Source organism: Aythya fuligula, chromosome 3 (assembly GCF_009819795.1).
Source record: "Aythya fuligula isolate bAytFul2 chromosome 3, bAytFul2.pri, whole genome shotgun sequence".
NCBI lineage: Eukaryota > Metazoa > Chordata > Aves > Anseriformes > Anatidae > Aythya > Aythya fuligula.
In genome coordinates this window covers 79,239,800-79,255,228 of record NC_045561.1, presented here as the reverse complement: position 1 = coordinate 79,255,228, position 15,429 = coordinate 79,239,800, and the positions used below count along the sequence as shown (strand labels likewise).

General features: G+C 38.7%; 1 protein-coding gene across 1 annotated transcript in view; it reads left to right on the top strand.

The window, feature by feature from the left end:
- THEMIS (thymocyte selection associated) overlaps positions 1–15,429 on the top strand; it is a 91,260-nt gene that overhangs the window by 69,240 nt on the left and 6,591 nt on the right. The window contains exon 5 of the mRNA XM_032185405.1: positions 7,858–8,011. Within this exon, the coding sequence (XP_032041296.1) occupies positions 7,858–8,011 (154 nt within the window). The remainder of the gene's footprint in view (positions 1–7,857; positions 8,012–15,429) is intronic.

Below are 15,429 nucleotides of genomic sequence, written 5' to 3'. Positions count from 1 at the left end.
TTCGTGTTTGTAGGGAGAAAGTTCGAGTGGCCAAAGCACAGCTAGAGTTGAAGCTGGCTGTGTCTGTGAGAGAAAATAAAAAGGGTTTTTTTAGATATGTAAATGGAAAAAGGAGAACTAAAGAATACATAGGGCCGCTCCTTGATAGGGAAGGTCTCCTCACAGACGATGACGTAGGCAAAGCAGAGACGCTTAACGCCTTCTTTGCCTCTGTCTTCAATGCCGATGATGGGCTTCGGGACCCAGGGTGCCCTGAGCTGGAGGACCGGGACGGTGGGGATGACAAACTCCCAACTGACCCTGAACGTGTGCGGGATTTGCTACTCCACCTGGATCCCTACAAGTCCATGGGTCCGGATGGGATTCATCCCCGGGTGCTGAAAGAGCTGGCGGATGTCATCGCGGAACCTCTATCAATTATTTTTCAACGATCCTGGGAATTTGGAGAGGTCCCGGTAGACTGGAAGCTGGCAAATGTTGTGCCAATTTTCAAGAAGGGTCAGAAAGAAGACCCTAGCAATTACAGGCCTGTCAGTCTCACGTCAGTGCCTGGTAAAATCATGGAGAAGTTGGTTCTTGGACTTATTGAGGTGCACCTGGGGGACAAAGCAGTCATTGGTCCCAGCCAGCATGGGTTTGTGAAGGGTAGGTCCTGCCTAACTAACCTGATTTCCTTTTATGATAAGATCACCCGTATGGTGGACCAAGGGAAACCAGCTGATGTGATTTTTTTGGACTTCAGCAAGGCTTTTGACACGGTTTCCCATAGGATCCTACTGGACAAAATGTCCACCATACAGCTAAATAAAAACATCATACGATGGGTGAGCAATTGGCTAACGGGCAGGGCCCAAAGGGTTATGGTAAATGGGGCTGTGTCAGGCTGGCGGGCGGTCACCAGTGGGGTCCCTCAAGGCTCCATTTTAGGGCCGGTACTTTTCAATATTTTTATAAACGATCTGGATGTAGGAATAGAGGGTATTTTGAGCAAGTTTGCTGATGACACCAAACTTGGAGGAGTTGTGGACTCAAATGAGGGCGTAAAGGCCTTGCAGAGGGATCTGGACAGGTTGGAGAGCTGGGCGATCACCAACCGCATGAAGTTCAATAAGAGCAAGTGCCGGGTCCTGCACCTGGGACGGGGAAACCCTGGCTGCATGTACAGACTGGGCGATGAGACGCTGGAGAGCAGCCTAGAAGAGAGGGATCTGGGGGTCGTGGTAGACAGCAAGTTGAATATGAGCCAGCAGTGTGCCCTGGCAGCCAGGAGGGCCAATCGTGTCCTGGGGTGCATCAAGCACGGCATCGCTAGTAGGTCAAGGGAGGTGATTGTCCCGCTCTACTCTGCGCTGGTGCGGCCTCACCTCGAGTACTGTGTGCAGTTCTGGGCACCACAGTATAAAAAGGACATGAAACTGTTGGAAAGTGTCCAGAGGAGGGCTACGAAGATGGTGAAAGGCCTTGAGGGGAAGACGTACGAGGAACGGCTGAGGTCACTGGGCCTGTTCAGCCTGGAGAAGAGGAGGCTGAGGGGAGACCTCATCACAGTCTACAACTTCCTCGTAAGGGGGTGTCGAGAGGCAGGAGACCTTTTCTCCATTAACACTAGTGACAGGACCCGCGGGAACGGGGTTAAGCTGAGGCAGGGGAAATTTAGGCTGGACGTCAGGAGGGGGTTCTTCACAGAGAGGGTGGTTGCACACTGGAACAGGCTCCCCAGGGAAGTGGTCACTGCACCGAGCCTGTCTGAATTTAAGAAGAGATTGGACTGTGCACTTAGGCACATGGTCTGAACTTTTGGGTAGACCTGTGCGGTGTCAAGAGTTGGACTTGATGATCCTTAAGGGTCCCTTCCAACTCAGGATATTCTATGATTCTATGATTCTATGAAAGTACTGCATTTCAAATGCACATTTTGAACCCTAAGAATTTGCCTACAGTGGCATCTGCCTATAGTCTATCATGGCTTTATTATGTAACATCCTCATTGTAACCCTTGGGAAAACCTGGACTATTGACAATGAACATCAAATTAATTGCAATATTGTAAGCACATACAGAAAGTACCTGGTGAGGGAGAAACTAGTTAAGGCTCTGAACCCTGATCAAAACCCAGTAATTTAACCAGAGGTTCCATGTGCCTTTTAGGCAGAAAAGAGCTCACAAACTAATGTAATTTTGTTCCTGCCTTTGAAATGATATAACCTTGACCCCTTCTTTGGCAAAAATAGTTCATCTGTAGTTTATAGTACCTTACGAGTTCTGGAGGCAAATAATAATTCTCCAAAGTGTTCCTGTCCTGTATGTTAATGAGGCTAAATGAGGATCCTCTTTATTGCCCATGGCCTTTCTCAAGCGTCTTCTAACTAGCTCTTCTCCTTTTCCACACTCCATTGGACTGTGGAAAATGAAGGTTTGATATCATGTATTGGAATCAGTGCAATGGGGAAGGCTGTTAAAATTCTTCACTACAAAATCATAGACCCTTGTCAGTACCCTTAACCACAGGTACACTGTGCCCTTGCAAAAATTACTTTGATCTGCAGGATAAGTTGTCTCACCAATAGATCATGTAAGAAGGCTACCTTGGGATACAAATGAGTAATAATCTAAAGGTAATTATTTCCTTTCAAGTGGAATAAATCAGTCCTGACTGTCTGACATAATAATGCAAATTTCTTAAGAGGTGTCAGCAGTTTCCATTTGTGTATTTCTATTATTTGATTTTGTGTTTCCCATCTGTTACATGGAAGTGCTCATTCCTTCTTCTGTTTATATAGTTGGTGAAATTTTATTTATTTTGACTAATATTTGACTAATATGAAAATCTGGACTGAAAAATTTTAAAGAAATGTAGTTACTCCAGTTTATGGTCTTGTAAATTGAGAGAGAATTTTGGTCTCTGCCTCAGGATTGTCTATGGCTCTGATTATGATAGCATTTATCCTGGTTCTGTATCAGTACAGTATGGGAATCAAAACCTGGGATTCTTCTCTGATTCACTGCAGTTCTTAATTGTTTCTACTGAAAATCATGCAGATATAAAAAAAGTTTATCTCTATTGATTATCTCTATTGCTGTAGGTAGGTTTTCATTCTGTAGGTTGCTCTGAAACTCATGAAGTTTTCTCTATATAGCAGCAAGTTTTCTCTATATCAGCAACTACGACTACCCTGTTATACTTGTACTGATGTGTCTCTTTGTGCCTCCCTCTCATAATTTCTTTAAAATACTCTCCAAAATATTAAAAACTAAAGTATTGTTTGCCAAGGTTTGGGCTTCCCCATGAATATTCTGCTGTCTGACTCTCTTGTAGAACGTTTGTTTGTAGGTTGTTCTGATAAATTGTCTTTTTTGTCTGGAAAGAGTGCAATGTATTTTGACTGCAAAACCATTTATCACACTTTCTTTCTATATATGCAGGTTTTTTGCTTTGTTTTGTTTTTCTGTTGGAAAGGTACGTGCAGCAATTAAGCATTTTACAAGTAAATATAACAGTGGAGGATATGCCAAAGCAAAGATATATGTCTAGAGCTTTGGCTTGAGTTTCTAAAGGCAGCAAGAGTGCCACTCCAAACTGTCTTTAAAGATTGCAGTAAAAGGTTTATGATCTGTATCTGCTAGCATGGGTGACTCACAATAAATGTACTCCAAAGGTGTAGTGCCATGTCCAGCACTGATTGCTCCGACAAATGAGTACTCCTCTTCACTAGAGTCATTTGTAATCATATAACAGCTTGACTTTCTGTCTGGAAAGGCATAGTTTTGTCAGACTGGTTTATGCCACTACATCTCTCACAGCATTTTCAGAGACTATGACAGCTGTTGGTTTCATATTTACTCCCACATTTTTCTATACTTTAAACAAATGTTGCTTCTCCTTCTTTACTCTGAATGTTCTAGATACTGTTGAGGCTTTTTTTTTTTTTTTTTTTCCCTTAAAAAAAAAAAGCAACCAAAACAATAATGTGTATTATGAACACATGTATGATTTCCTTTCCTTATAAAGAGATTTAACAGCTTTTTCACCTTGTGTACTTTAAGAGCTTCACTTTCTTCTATTCTGTCTCAGTGGTTATAGTAGCTTTCCTGGATCTCTCCTCCAGAGTATTTTTCCTTGACTTACTGAGCAGTTGTGACCAAATAGTGCTGCCAGCAGTATATGCAGTATACTGAACTGCCTTCAGTAGTTTTTCAGGCTGCTATCTGGAAAAGAAGCAGAAATTTCAGGATCCATTGCATCATGGATTACAATTTGGCTCCTTTAAGAGGAAAAATGCTATAGACTAGAGCTCCTCAGCCTGAGCAAGAGTGGACTCTGGAGAGAGGTTAAATATGTCTGTAAAAACCTGAATGCGGTGAGAAGGTAAACAGAGAGTGAATACAATGGCTGCATGAAATTATTTGGTAGGACTGTTTTTTAAAAAGGACAATTTACAAAATGCAGAAATGCAGAAGTAAACTTTCAAACTCATTGCCACATGATGTTGATATCAGAAACGTAAATGAGTTCAAAAACAATTACACATAGTAATGAAAGAAATATTTGCAGGGAGGCAACTATTTATAGCCTGATTTTCTGAAGACAGAGAATATACCTTGTAACTGTGAGAAGGAGATGCTAACATATGCTTAAATTTCAGGGGAAATTGACATTTTTGAAAGCTTTTTTTTTTTTTTTTTTTTTTGGTCAGGTGCTGTAGATGGGCAAAACATTGCTATTTCTTTGATGCTGTTCATAAGAACAAGAATGATGTCAGATGTCACTGCTTTTGGAGCAGGCAAGGGGAGGGAAACATATAATATGAGCTCATGCACATGCACACAAGCAGTAGTGTGTTAAGCTCTTCAGGTAATCAAGGGAAATTCATTCAAACTGTTTGCTCTGAAACTCAGTTTGCTACTTCAGTGTTTTCAGTTTATGTGTCTTGGTTAAACTCTGGACTCATTTACAGCTTCTGCAGAATGCTGCAACTTCTGTTCTTACTAGGATGATTCATCCCCAGATCTTTAGTTCTCACATGAGCCTCACACTTTGTTGTATCCTGTTTGAATTAACACCTCTTATTTCCTGAGAAGGACTGTGCAGTCTTACGCTACCTTACCTTTATGACTCCGTCTTCTGAGACAGTGTTCTTGGACAGTGAGTGAACCTAGAGATGTAATGGGCAATGCTTAGCTATTGAGGTAACTTGTTTTTAGTTCACACACTAGTAGTTGTTGAGATTTGGGATATCCTCTTGTGTAGCCTGTTAAAAGAAGTGACTGAAAAAATAAAGTTTTTAACTGATTCAGTGTTTCTTCTGGCAGTAACAGTACTGAAAACCAAGGCTGGTGTCCTGATTTCTTTAAATCAGCAGAGCAATGACTCCAAGTAGATGAAAACCCTGTACTGTTAAGCCTGCCTAGTATTTATTTGGAAGATGACTGTAAGACTTTGCTCTGCCTTTTTTTTTTTTTTTTAATTTGTTTGTGTGTGTGTGTGTGCGCGCGTAGTTTTAAAAAACATCTTATCTCTATTTGTCTCTGGTATAACTGTTATCTATAGCTCCATTAAGAATGTTGAAGGGATATCAGATTTCAGCATATAATGAAGTGACAGTCCAGTTTCTGTTATCCTGTTTGTTCTTAAATGTTTGAGTTCTGCATATTTAAATTTATTTGCAGTGTGCCCCAGGTAACCATTGTATCACAGTGTGTGGTTTTGCTGATGACTGATAAGATTAGCACAACCTTCAGTTACATTCTTCCTAATGAGGGAATCTTTCCATTTTGATAGCATGGCTTGTTTTTGAGTTAGTTAAGGTAACACAAAACAAATAATCTGAACACACTCATTCCTGATATTGATTGCTAGGATTAATATAATAAATAGGGAGTCGACTGGGAAAAAAAAAAAAAAAAAAAGAAAAAAAAAAAAAAGAGAGAAATCGTGTTGAAAGCACTATTTTTTTTATTTCTAGTGCTCAAATTAAGGTTCCCCAATTACCTGAAAACTGTCTTTTGAGTGAAAGCATTCTGTGTGGCCAGTATCCTCAATAACTTGAACACAGGAACAATCTGCCAATGAATAAAAATATCTCCCTGTCTCTTCCAAGACCTTTCATTTGTGACAAACAGATATGAATGATACAGAGGACAGTACAAATTCAGTGACGCATTTGAAAAATTGTTATTTAAGCATGTATTTTCCTCAAGCAAAAGGTGGATGTTTCTCATTAAGTACTTGTAAAATGTATTCATATTGCCAGGGTAGGCTGGCAACACATACGTGTGTTTAGGTGCAGATGGTCAGGAAAAGAACCAGAAATAAAACAAAGGCCACACTTTGCTGGTGGAAGAAAGACAAAGGTCCTGTAACTCCAGTGAAGCTGTTCTACAATACGCTGGAGTATCATCCTAGTTTGAACAGCATTTTTTCCATTGGGTTATTTTTCTTTTAAGAACTTCTTCTGACATTTCTGTCCTCTTTGCAAAATATTCCTCAGCTGTGTTTCTTTTTGTTCAAATCCCTGATGTTTCCATGAATTACATCACTACTTTAAGCTTTGCTTGGTATCAGAGGTTCTTCTGCAATCACGAAGAGCGCTAGCCAGCATTGTACAGCCTGTGCTGCACAAACTTCCATTGAATACTGTAACTCAGTCAGCCCCTGCAGATTGAGGTTTCAGTATTTATTTCAGAAAATGGAGATAACTACCTTGGGTTCTTCTAACTGAAAAATGATGGTCTTCCAATTATGTCATGTCATGACTCACTTACCGAAGAAAATTGTCCATACATTTTTCAGATTTCATCCTGAGCTCTTCCACTTAATATGCTATCTCAAATTTTCTATTTCAATTACCAGAGACTTTCCTGTTGCTAGCTCATATCTTTTCAGAAGGGGCAGATTGTCATAAAAACTGAGTTCATGTTGTGCTTTCACAAACTGTGGGTTGATTCTGAAAAGATCAGACACTATTGCTGGGTCACTACTGTCAGTTTTACCAATGCAACCTTCTGTCTCTGAATAGAAATGATTTTATCATTGCTGAGGAAAATCTACATATGTTTTTGAATGAAAAATCTATGCTTATTATTTAAAACAAATGCAGACTTTCTAGTATAATGATTATAATTGGACTGTAAGAATGCTGCAGCTACTGTATAGCTTCAATGAAGATACACTTTTTGACACTTTTAATTGACACTTATTTGCACAGGTATTTTTTTTTTCCAGACTGAAAGAATTTATAACTAATAACTCACAATTAAAAAAACAGAATTATGAAAATATACGTATCAGGCATGAAATTCAAGGAGTAAAGTATTACTGCCACATAACTTACTTTCCACAATGTTATAATACTACAGTTAATTATGTCTTAATCATCTATTTCTATCATCTAACTATACTCACCATGCTATGAATGCCACTGTATAAATGTAATTGAAATGTCAGAGTTCATATGAACCTGTGATGCAATATATATCAGAACCCATCAAATGAAAGATCAATACAATAAAAGTAGTTAATCAGAAAGAAACCTGTGTCAACCAAAAGGCATAAGTAAATATACCTCCCTGTGTTTACATGAGTCCATACACACAAATAAAGAAAAGGCAGTCTTGAGATACGTTCTAAAGGTAATTTCTTCACCAAGAGTGTCTTCTAATCATGATATTTTGTGAAGTATTTGTCGTAAAGACAAGCTATATGGGAAATGTTATTAATGAATTGCTTTGACAATTTGTGGTTAAATTTCACAAAAGCAGCCCAAAGAATGTTGCTTTTATGAGTCACATCTCTGAAAGTATCCAGTTTGGAGCAACAATTTACATGTGAAGTCAATGTGTTCTTCTATGTAATTTCAGAATTTCTGTGTAGACACCACCAAGAAATCATGTGCAAATCAAGCTGCTGATGTTTCAGAATTACAAGTTAGTTGTCAAAATGATTTGGTGCATCATGACAATGTGAAGGACATGACTGGGAAACCTACATTAGTAGAAGCCGCTGTGATTAAAGGTCAGTTAAGATTTATGGTTTAAGTTATTAATACAACAAATCTTAACCCTAACCCCAATAAATAATTTGCACGCAGAATTATTTTGTGTGATTTCACTTGGAATCTGTGGATTTGTCAAAACCAATAAAAAGCAAACATTTCTGTTCTTCCTCCATAAATGCTATAAGGCAAATTTATCCAAGCTTTCAACAGCAGCATAGTGTTAAACTCTGTTTGACACTGTAACATGAATATTCAGTAGTTTTTAGGAACAGACTTGTGTGGAAAGATGCACTTTCCTTTTCCTTTGGGAAACTTTATATAATTTATGACAAAAAATGCTGATTCTAGCGGGTATTAAGGATGAGGAAGCAGTTTACACTAAGTATATGAAGATGTCTTCAACTCATACTTTTGTATTTTGAAGAAAAAATAATGTTGAGAAAATTACTCGACCATTAATTGCTTTAAAATTTGCCATTTGCTTGGATTTCCCAAGACTATTTAATAACTGGTTAGGTTTTCTACTTATCTTTCAACTTTTTCCTTTTTTCAGAACATATTGAAGTTGAGAAGCTAGATGATATGAGGACAAGTACAAAATAGTTTGAAGTTAATACAAAAAAATCAGTTGATTTCACTGGTCTGTCAGTCATGGGTTATAACTGAAATATGAACACCTCACATTAATTACAACAGTGGAACATTTGGAAGATTAAGACACAAATACTCATTCCCACAGTATTTGTTAAATGATAATTGATATCATTGTAAGAATAATTCCCACAAAATTTCTCTTTATTGTCTTCTCATTCAGTGTGTGAGACTCCTAAAAAGGTCAACCTATCTAAACCTACGCAAATGCAACATAACTTTTATATTGAAAGATTACTGTAACACGTTGAATATTCACTGATTTGTACTGCTGTGGAAGCTGATTATTTGGGGACCGTTTTTCTGAAGGTATTTAGGTATCTGGCTGTTTTGAAAGACAGTCACATATTTGTTATTCTGTGGCTTTGAAGAATCTCCCTGTAAGATCCATTTTGTTACTGTTTAATGATCTGATTAGATTTTATAGTGGTAAATAGTGAAGTTTTCACATTGGCAGTTGAAGAGAATGACATGCTCTGTTTAAGCTCTAGAACAAGGTTATTACCAGGATGGGTTAATGATGTACTCTCTGATGTCAATGAAACTACCTGCACATCACTTCTGTCCATGCAGGGATCAGTTGGATCACTTGCATGGGTTGGTCTTGTGGGGTGAGTCAGACACAAGAAGTGGGGAGGGACACATCTGAAGAAAACATGACAAAGGCATCCTTACTGAAGTAAGCCAGACTTAAAGATTATGATGAGGACATCATAATGTGGGTCTCAGTGCTCATGAAGGTGCTTTACCTTGGTGGGTTTAGACTCCTAACAGACTGGAAAAGCCACAAAGGCTGAAGTCACATAATGCCTTTATAGTCAAGATTTTTCAGAGATTTTTCTGAACTCAGCAGCTCAGTTCCTGTAGCAAGGAGCAGTGTCATGCTGTTGTTTCCTGTGCCTCTTACGGGAACTATGCAGTTGTTTCTAAACTGAGATACCCTGGCTGAGAAAAGAAGTTTGGAGTTACCATTGCTAAGGCTTTTGTCCAACAACAGCATTTGGAGGTGGCCATTTCCTTCCATTCTTTATGTTGGGACTAGCTTGTGTTTCTGTATATTGCCATAAAACTGTCAGGTGTTGTGATCACTTCGGCTGCTGCCCAACTGCTTTGTCTTTCTGTACAGTGAGCAGATCTAAGTCAGGAGGGAGATGGCCCCAGACCAGATACCATCTGAGATCTCAATTCAAAATATTTAGAGATACATTTTTCTTTGAGGCTTGCATATTGACTTTAAGATGTGCATGGTTAATGAGGTCCAGTTGCTCTCCTCATCCTCAGCAAGGAGGCTTCCCAGCCCATTTCCAAACAACTCTTGTTTAACTGCCTTAGAGTACCTCCCTTTTCAAACTACCTAAATTTGAGTATAGTGTGAGTTAAATGTTGGAGATAGGCAGATTTAATAACCTAGACCAAAGAATTGTGATGGATTGTACACTGACATACCCAGATCAAAGCTAAAGGTTTTTCTGAAAGCTGTGTGTTAGTATAGCCCTAATTACTGGGCTTAATTCAAAGATAACTGCAAAATTATACAGGAGATTGGATTAGATGATAAAGCAGTTCTTCCTGGCCAGTCAAGGGATCCCCAGGAGTCCACTGTTGCGTGCAGCAAGCTTGTCTGTTCCAGAGAGTATTCTCTGCTCTGCTAATTCACAGGATAATGGATTAGAAAATATGTCAAGACTAATAACACAGACACACTCCTGTGGATTTTGAGTGGGAGGAAATGCACCATTCACTGACTAATTTTTAAACTTCTACTAGTGAATGTTAAGCCACCCTCCAAAGCACCAACCTGCTTCAAATTCCTAATAAGGATAATGAATCTGTGCTTTCAAAAAAAAAAAAAAAAAACACACAAAAAAAAACAAAACATTTACAGGCACAATTACTACTTCTTACCATAGGCCAGATCTGAAAAGAAAAGGCAACATTTTTCTTTCAGTTTTAAGGCCTCTACGGTGTTTTCTTGCAGAGTTCTTATTAGTGAAGATAGGATTTGTTATCTTTGTTTCTAAGAAATAGAACATTTTTTTTTTTCTCCTGTGTTGCAGTTAAACTTGAATTGGCCACTAAAGATATTATCTTATTTTCTTAGATTTGACTGAGTTTGAATTCATTAGAAATAGCAGCAGTTCTCCAGGATCATAACTCTCATCTGAAATCTGCTATATCAGTTTGTTTTGCTTTAACCTTGAAATTTATTCTAAGTGGCATCTTGAAAACATCACCTAATCTTCTTGTATATGCCTTAGCTTTCTGGAGTTGTTACATTCTGCAATAAAAAAAAATATTTATGTTAATTTTGTTTATTGATGCCAAGATATTTTAGGGAAGCTATTTATGCTTTTCTGACTTTAGGCACTTGATTTCGGAAGGGGGCTTCTGATTGCAGTTCAGAGTACACATAAAATGTATACTAGCTTTGACGTGAAGATGGTTTAAGAAATTTCTGCCCCTGTGCTGTAGCTTGCTGTTCTATCATTTTATCATTTAGGGCAATACATTTGGTTATGTGGCTATACTTTAAACCAAATAATACAATGAATTGAACTTAATATTTTCAAAAGCTTTAAGCAAAACATAGAATTCTGAATTATTTTGAAAACAAAACAAAATAATTAAAAACAAAACCAAAACCAAACCAAAACAAAACAAAAACTCTCACATTGTCTCAGGAAATCTACACTAGTGTTCTGAATTGATGTATAAGGATAAGCAATATGAATTAGGAATTCTATACTGTGTACATGTGTACAAGTATGACAATTCCCTCCAGCTTCTATACTTTAATTCTATATTTGATTAGGGCAAAACTGTTATTACATCCTTTGGCTCCACTATCTTTAGAAAAATAATTGTACTCTTTTCCCTGTTTTTTGAGCCATTATCAAAAAAACATATTCATTGCTGATGCATCTTCTGAGATAAGCCAAAAAAAAAAAAAAAGAAAAAGTAAGAAAACGACGTAAAATAAAGAGATTGCATCATTTAATAGGATGGTGAGTACACTTTGGTAGATTATGTATAAAGATTTTCAATCTGTTTTGTTCTTCACTAAAATCTAACATACAGCAGGGACAGAAAGTGCTCTGCATCCTTTTGTATTTCCCTCATTTATTAGATCTGACTGATTTTAATTGCAGTAATATGCAGAGGCTCCAGAAGCATGTAGAAGCAGTTACAAGGAGCTGTTGCAAGATTACATGCCAGGTGACCAGGGGGGGGACTTTGCATGAGTCACTTCTCCCACTTTCTGCCTGTGCCATCCAGTTTTGTGGCATTTCTCCAGCTGCACCAGCCCTGGGAGGAAGCAGCTGTGCAGAGCAGCAGCTGAGAGCAGGTGGGGTGCATGGTGGGGCACTGAGACCTTCTCTGTACCCTCCTGCGCTGAGGTACGATGACACCCAAAACATGCTATTCATTAAAACCTGTGGTAAACATTTCTCATCGGTAAGAGTTCACAGAATCACAGAATTGAAGGGTTTGGAAGGGACCTCGAAAGATCGTCGGGTCCAACCCCCCTGCCAAAGTAGTTTCCTTAGAGCAGGCTGCCCAGGTAGTCATCCAGACAGGTCTTAAATATCTCCAGAGAAGGAGACTCCACAATCTCCCTGGGCAGCCTGTCCCATTGCTCTGTCACCCTCACCGTGAAGAAATCTTTTGCAGGTTGGTGTGGAACTTCCTGTGCTCTATCTTGTGACCATTGCCCCTTGTCCTGTCCCTGCAAACCACTGAAAAGAGGTTGGCCAAATCCCTCTGTCTCCCACAACTCAGGTATTTATTGGTAAGATCCCCTCTCAGTCTTTTCTCCAGGCTGAACAGACCCAGGTCTCTCAGCTTTTCCTCATAAGGAAGATGTTCCAGGCCCCGTATCATCTTTGTGGCCCTCTGCTGGACTATTTCCAAAAGATCCCTGTCTTTTTTGTACCAGGGAGCCCAGAACTGGACACAGTACTAAAGGTGAGGCCTGACCAGGGCAGAGTAGAGGGGGAGCTTGACCTGCTGGCCACACTACTTTTAATGCACGCCAGGATCCCATTGGCCCTCTTGGCCACAAGAGCACACTGCTGGCTCATGGTCAACCTATTGTCCACGAGGACCCCCAGGTCCTTCTCCTCAGAGCTCCTCTCCAGCAGGTCATCCCCCAGCCTGTACTGATACATGTGGCTGTTCCTTCCCAGGTGCAGGAATCTACACTTGCTCTTATTAAACCTCATTTGGTTTCTTCCAATTCATCTCTCTAGCCTGTCCAGGTCTTATCTATTTATTTATTGATATATTGAGTTATTGATATACTGAGGGTTTATTTTACAAGAAAGAAGCAGTAATGGAATAGTGGACATCAGTGACTGTAAAGATTCAATAAATTCAGCAGGGTAGACTAGAGAAGCAGTGGCAAAGAAGAATACTTGGAAATAAAGGACAGTGAAAGAAGTCAATATTTGTATCTTTCTGGAAGTCTATTTTTTATTAAGAAACAAACTTTAAGATTTATCTTTTCCAAACAATGGCCTATTAAGTTCCAGACACAGATAAATATTAAATAATAAATATTAAATATAAATTAAATTTTAACCTTACAGTGCATATGAAATATTTTGATTCTTAACAGTTTTTAAAGACATGCTAAATCACCAAATGAAAGAATGACTGATGGATACCAGCCCAGGAAACAGTTCATTACTTTTATTGGCTCTGATTCTGCTATCACTCAATAGCTTTCAGTAGCACTCCCTAAGGAGTTAGCTCTCATTAACATCGAGGACCATCGGAACCAGGCCCACAGCAAATAAAGAACTACTGTTCATAAAAACTCTTTGGCTTATGCATATGCTCTTCACTTCTGTGCTTTTTCACTTAAGTGATGCTCAGAAATAAGGACATAGCTCCACCTTGTTTAATTCACAGTATTATTGTGTATAATTATTCAGAAATATTGTTTTCAGGTTAGGCATATCTATAAGCATTACATGTTATTAATGTGGCTGAATGTTAATTTATGCAGCATAAATCATGGGCTGAGATATTTACCACAGCTATAAAACTGTGTTATGGTCATAGCAAGGCATATTTAGTTGTGCGGCCTTGTATGAACTTGTGTTTTTAGCACTGATTGCATTCTAGCAGTGGGACTGATAGGTTAAGTTACTTCTGTTGCTTGCATTTTGGAAAAGGCCAGAATGGAGAGTTATAACAACTATTTGTGATCTTGAAGTCTGTGAAAGAATTGTAAGTATATACAGATGGAAAAAAAAACATAAAGAGAGAGAGAGAGAGAAAAAGAGAAAAAAAGAAAAATCAACAAGAAAAAAAAAAACACAAAACAAAACAAAACAACTACCCACTTGAGGATATGAGTGAGATAAATGGAAATTATTTGTCTACAGAGTACTCCCTTTCCACTATAAAGCCAAACATAATTATACAAATTGTTCCAGGAAGAGCAGAGTTAATGAAATTTGGTTTAATAAGGGTTCAGGTCTGTTGTCCCCCACTGCTCCTTTCCCTCATTCCCTGATAATAACCAAAACTCTCCTTATGGCACTCCTATCAAATGAAAAAGAGCAGGTCTGGAGCTATGTCTGTGTTGAGTGGCCAACCAATACGAACATGCTGATTTATCCTGCTGTCTGCTGCCAAGTGGAGTGTGTAACAGATGTGTTCTGCATGCCTTTCTTTCAATAGAGGAACTAATTCAACTCTCTTTGTTATAACCACGTTGTGACTTCTGCCCCCTTTTCAAATTTGACTGAAATTGGCAAAAAAAAAAAATACAAAATTTAAAAGTACTGAAAAGATTGATGGATGGATAGACAGCATGATGACATAAACCTTGTTTTCTTAGCAGGCTAAGATGGCGTATCTGATTCAGTAATTCAGTGTTGAGGCTAATGGATTTTTTTCAAGCAGGGAAGCAAATTGCATTGATTTCACTGTTCAGAATCCCGTTGGGATCATTCAGCTTGTCCCATTCATTGCTTAATGCTTTATTGAAGTGTAAATATATACATTTCAGAAGGCATCCTACACTGATTTGGACTGGGGACAGCTGTGATTTAGTCTGGCCTGATGACATTAATTTCCTTTCTCCTTGAGATGTCTTGCTTAGAAGCAAGACACAATCATTTTGATTGTGTATGTTTGGGAAAGAAGAAAGTCTAGCTATGCCATCCATGTGCAACCTGTACTTTATATCCGTATTAGCAAGTCTAAGTGCACAAACAATATTTCCCTTGCTGAATCACAAGGATTAGCTTATTCCTTCGGTGCCTGTTTTATTCATTAGTTTACTTTTACTGATATCAAACACAGCCAACCTGCAAATGAACGGCAAACCTGGAAATGTTTATTTATAAGAGAGTGGCCACATGTTTGAGTGAGATCTTCATTAAATTTGCATCACACAGTGGTGGTTGTTGGTTTTGTTTTTTTCTTCTCCCCCTTTTGATATCAAGATCTGGTAGCAGGGGTACTTGTGAGTAAACTGGTCCATGGTAAATTGTATACTTGATGAACTTAATGGTTATTTCTAGCCTTCAAATTTCTAAAAGGGAGTGGATCACAACTTCAGAAAGAGGAGTCATCACTCCTGCCCAGTTTTTCAGGGAGAGACACCTCGGCAATGGAGAGTTTTAGGACAAACACAAGTGGGGGCTGGAGATTGCTGAGAGAATGAATATACAGGTATTTTCTTGGTGAAGGGGAGCACCATAGTCCCAAGAACAAGCTTGGGAGAATTCTTGTTTGAGAAACTCAGTGCCATACAGAAGGATATATT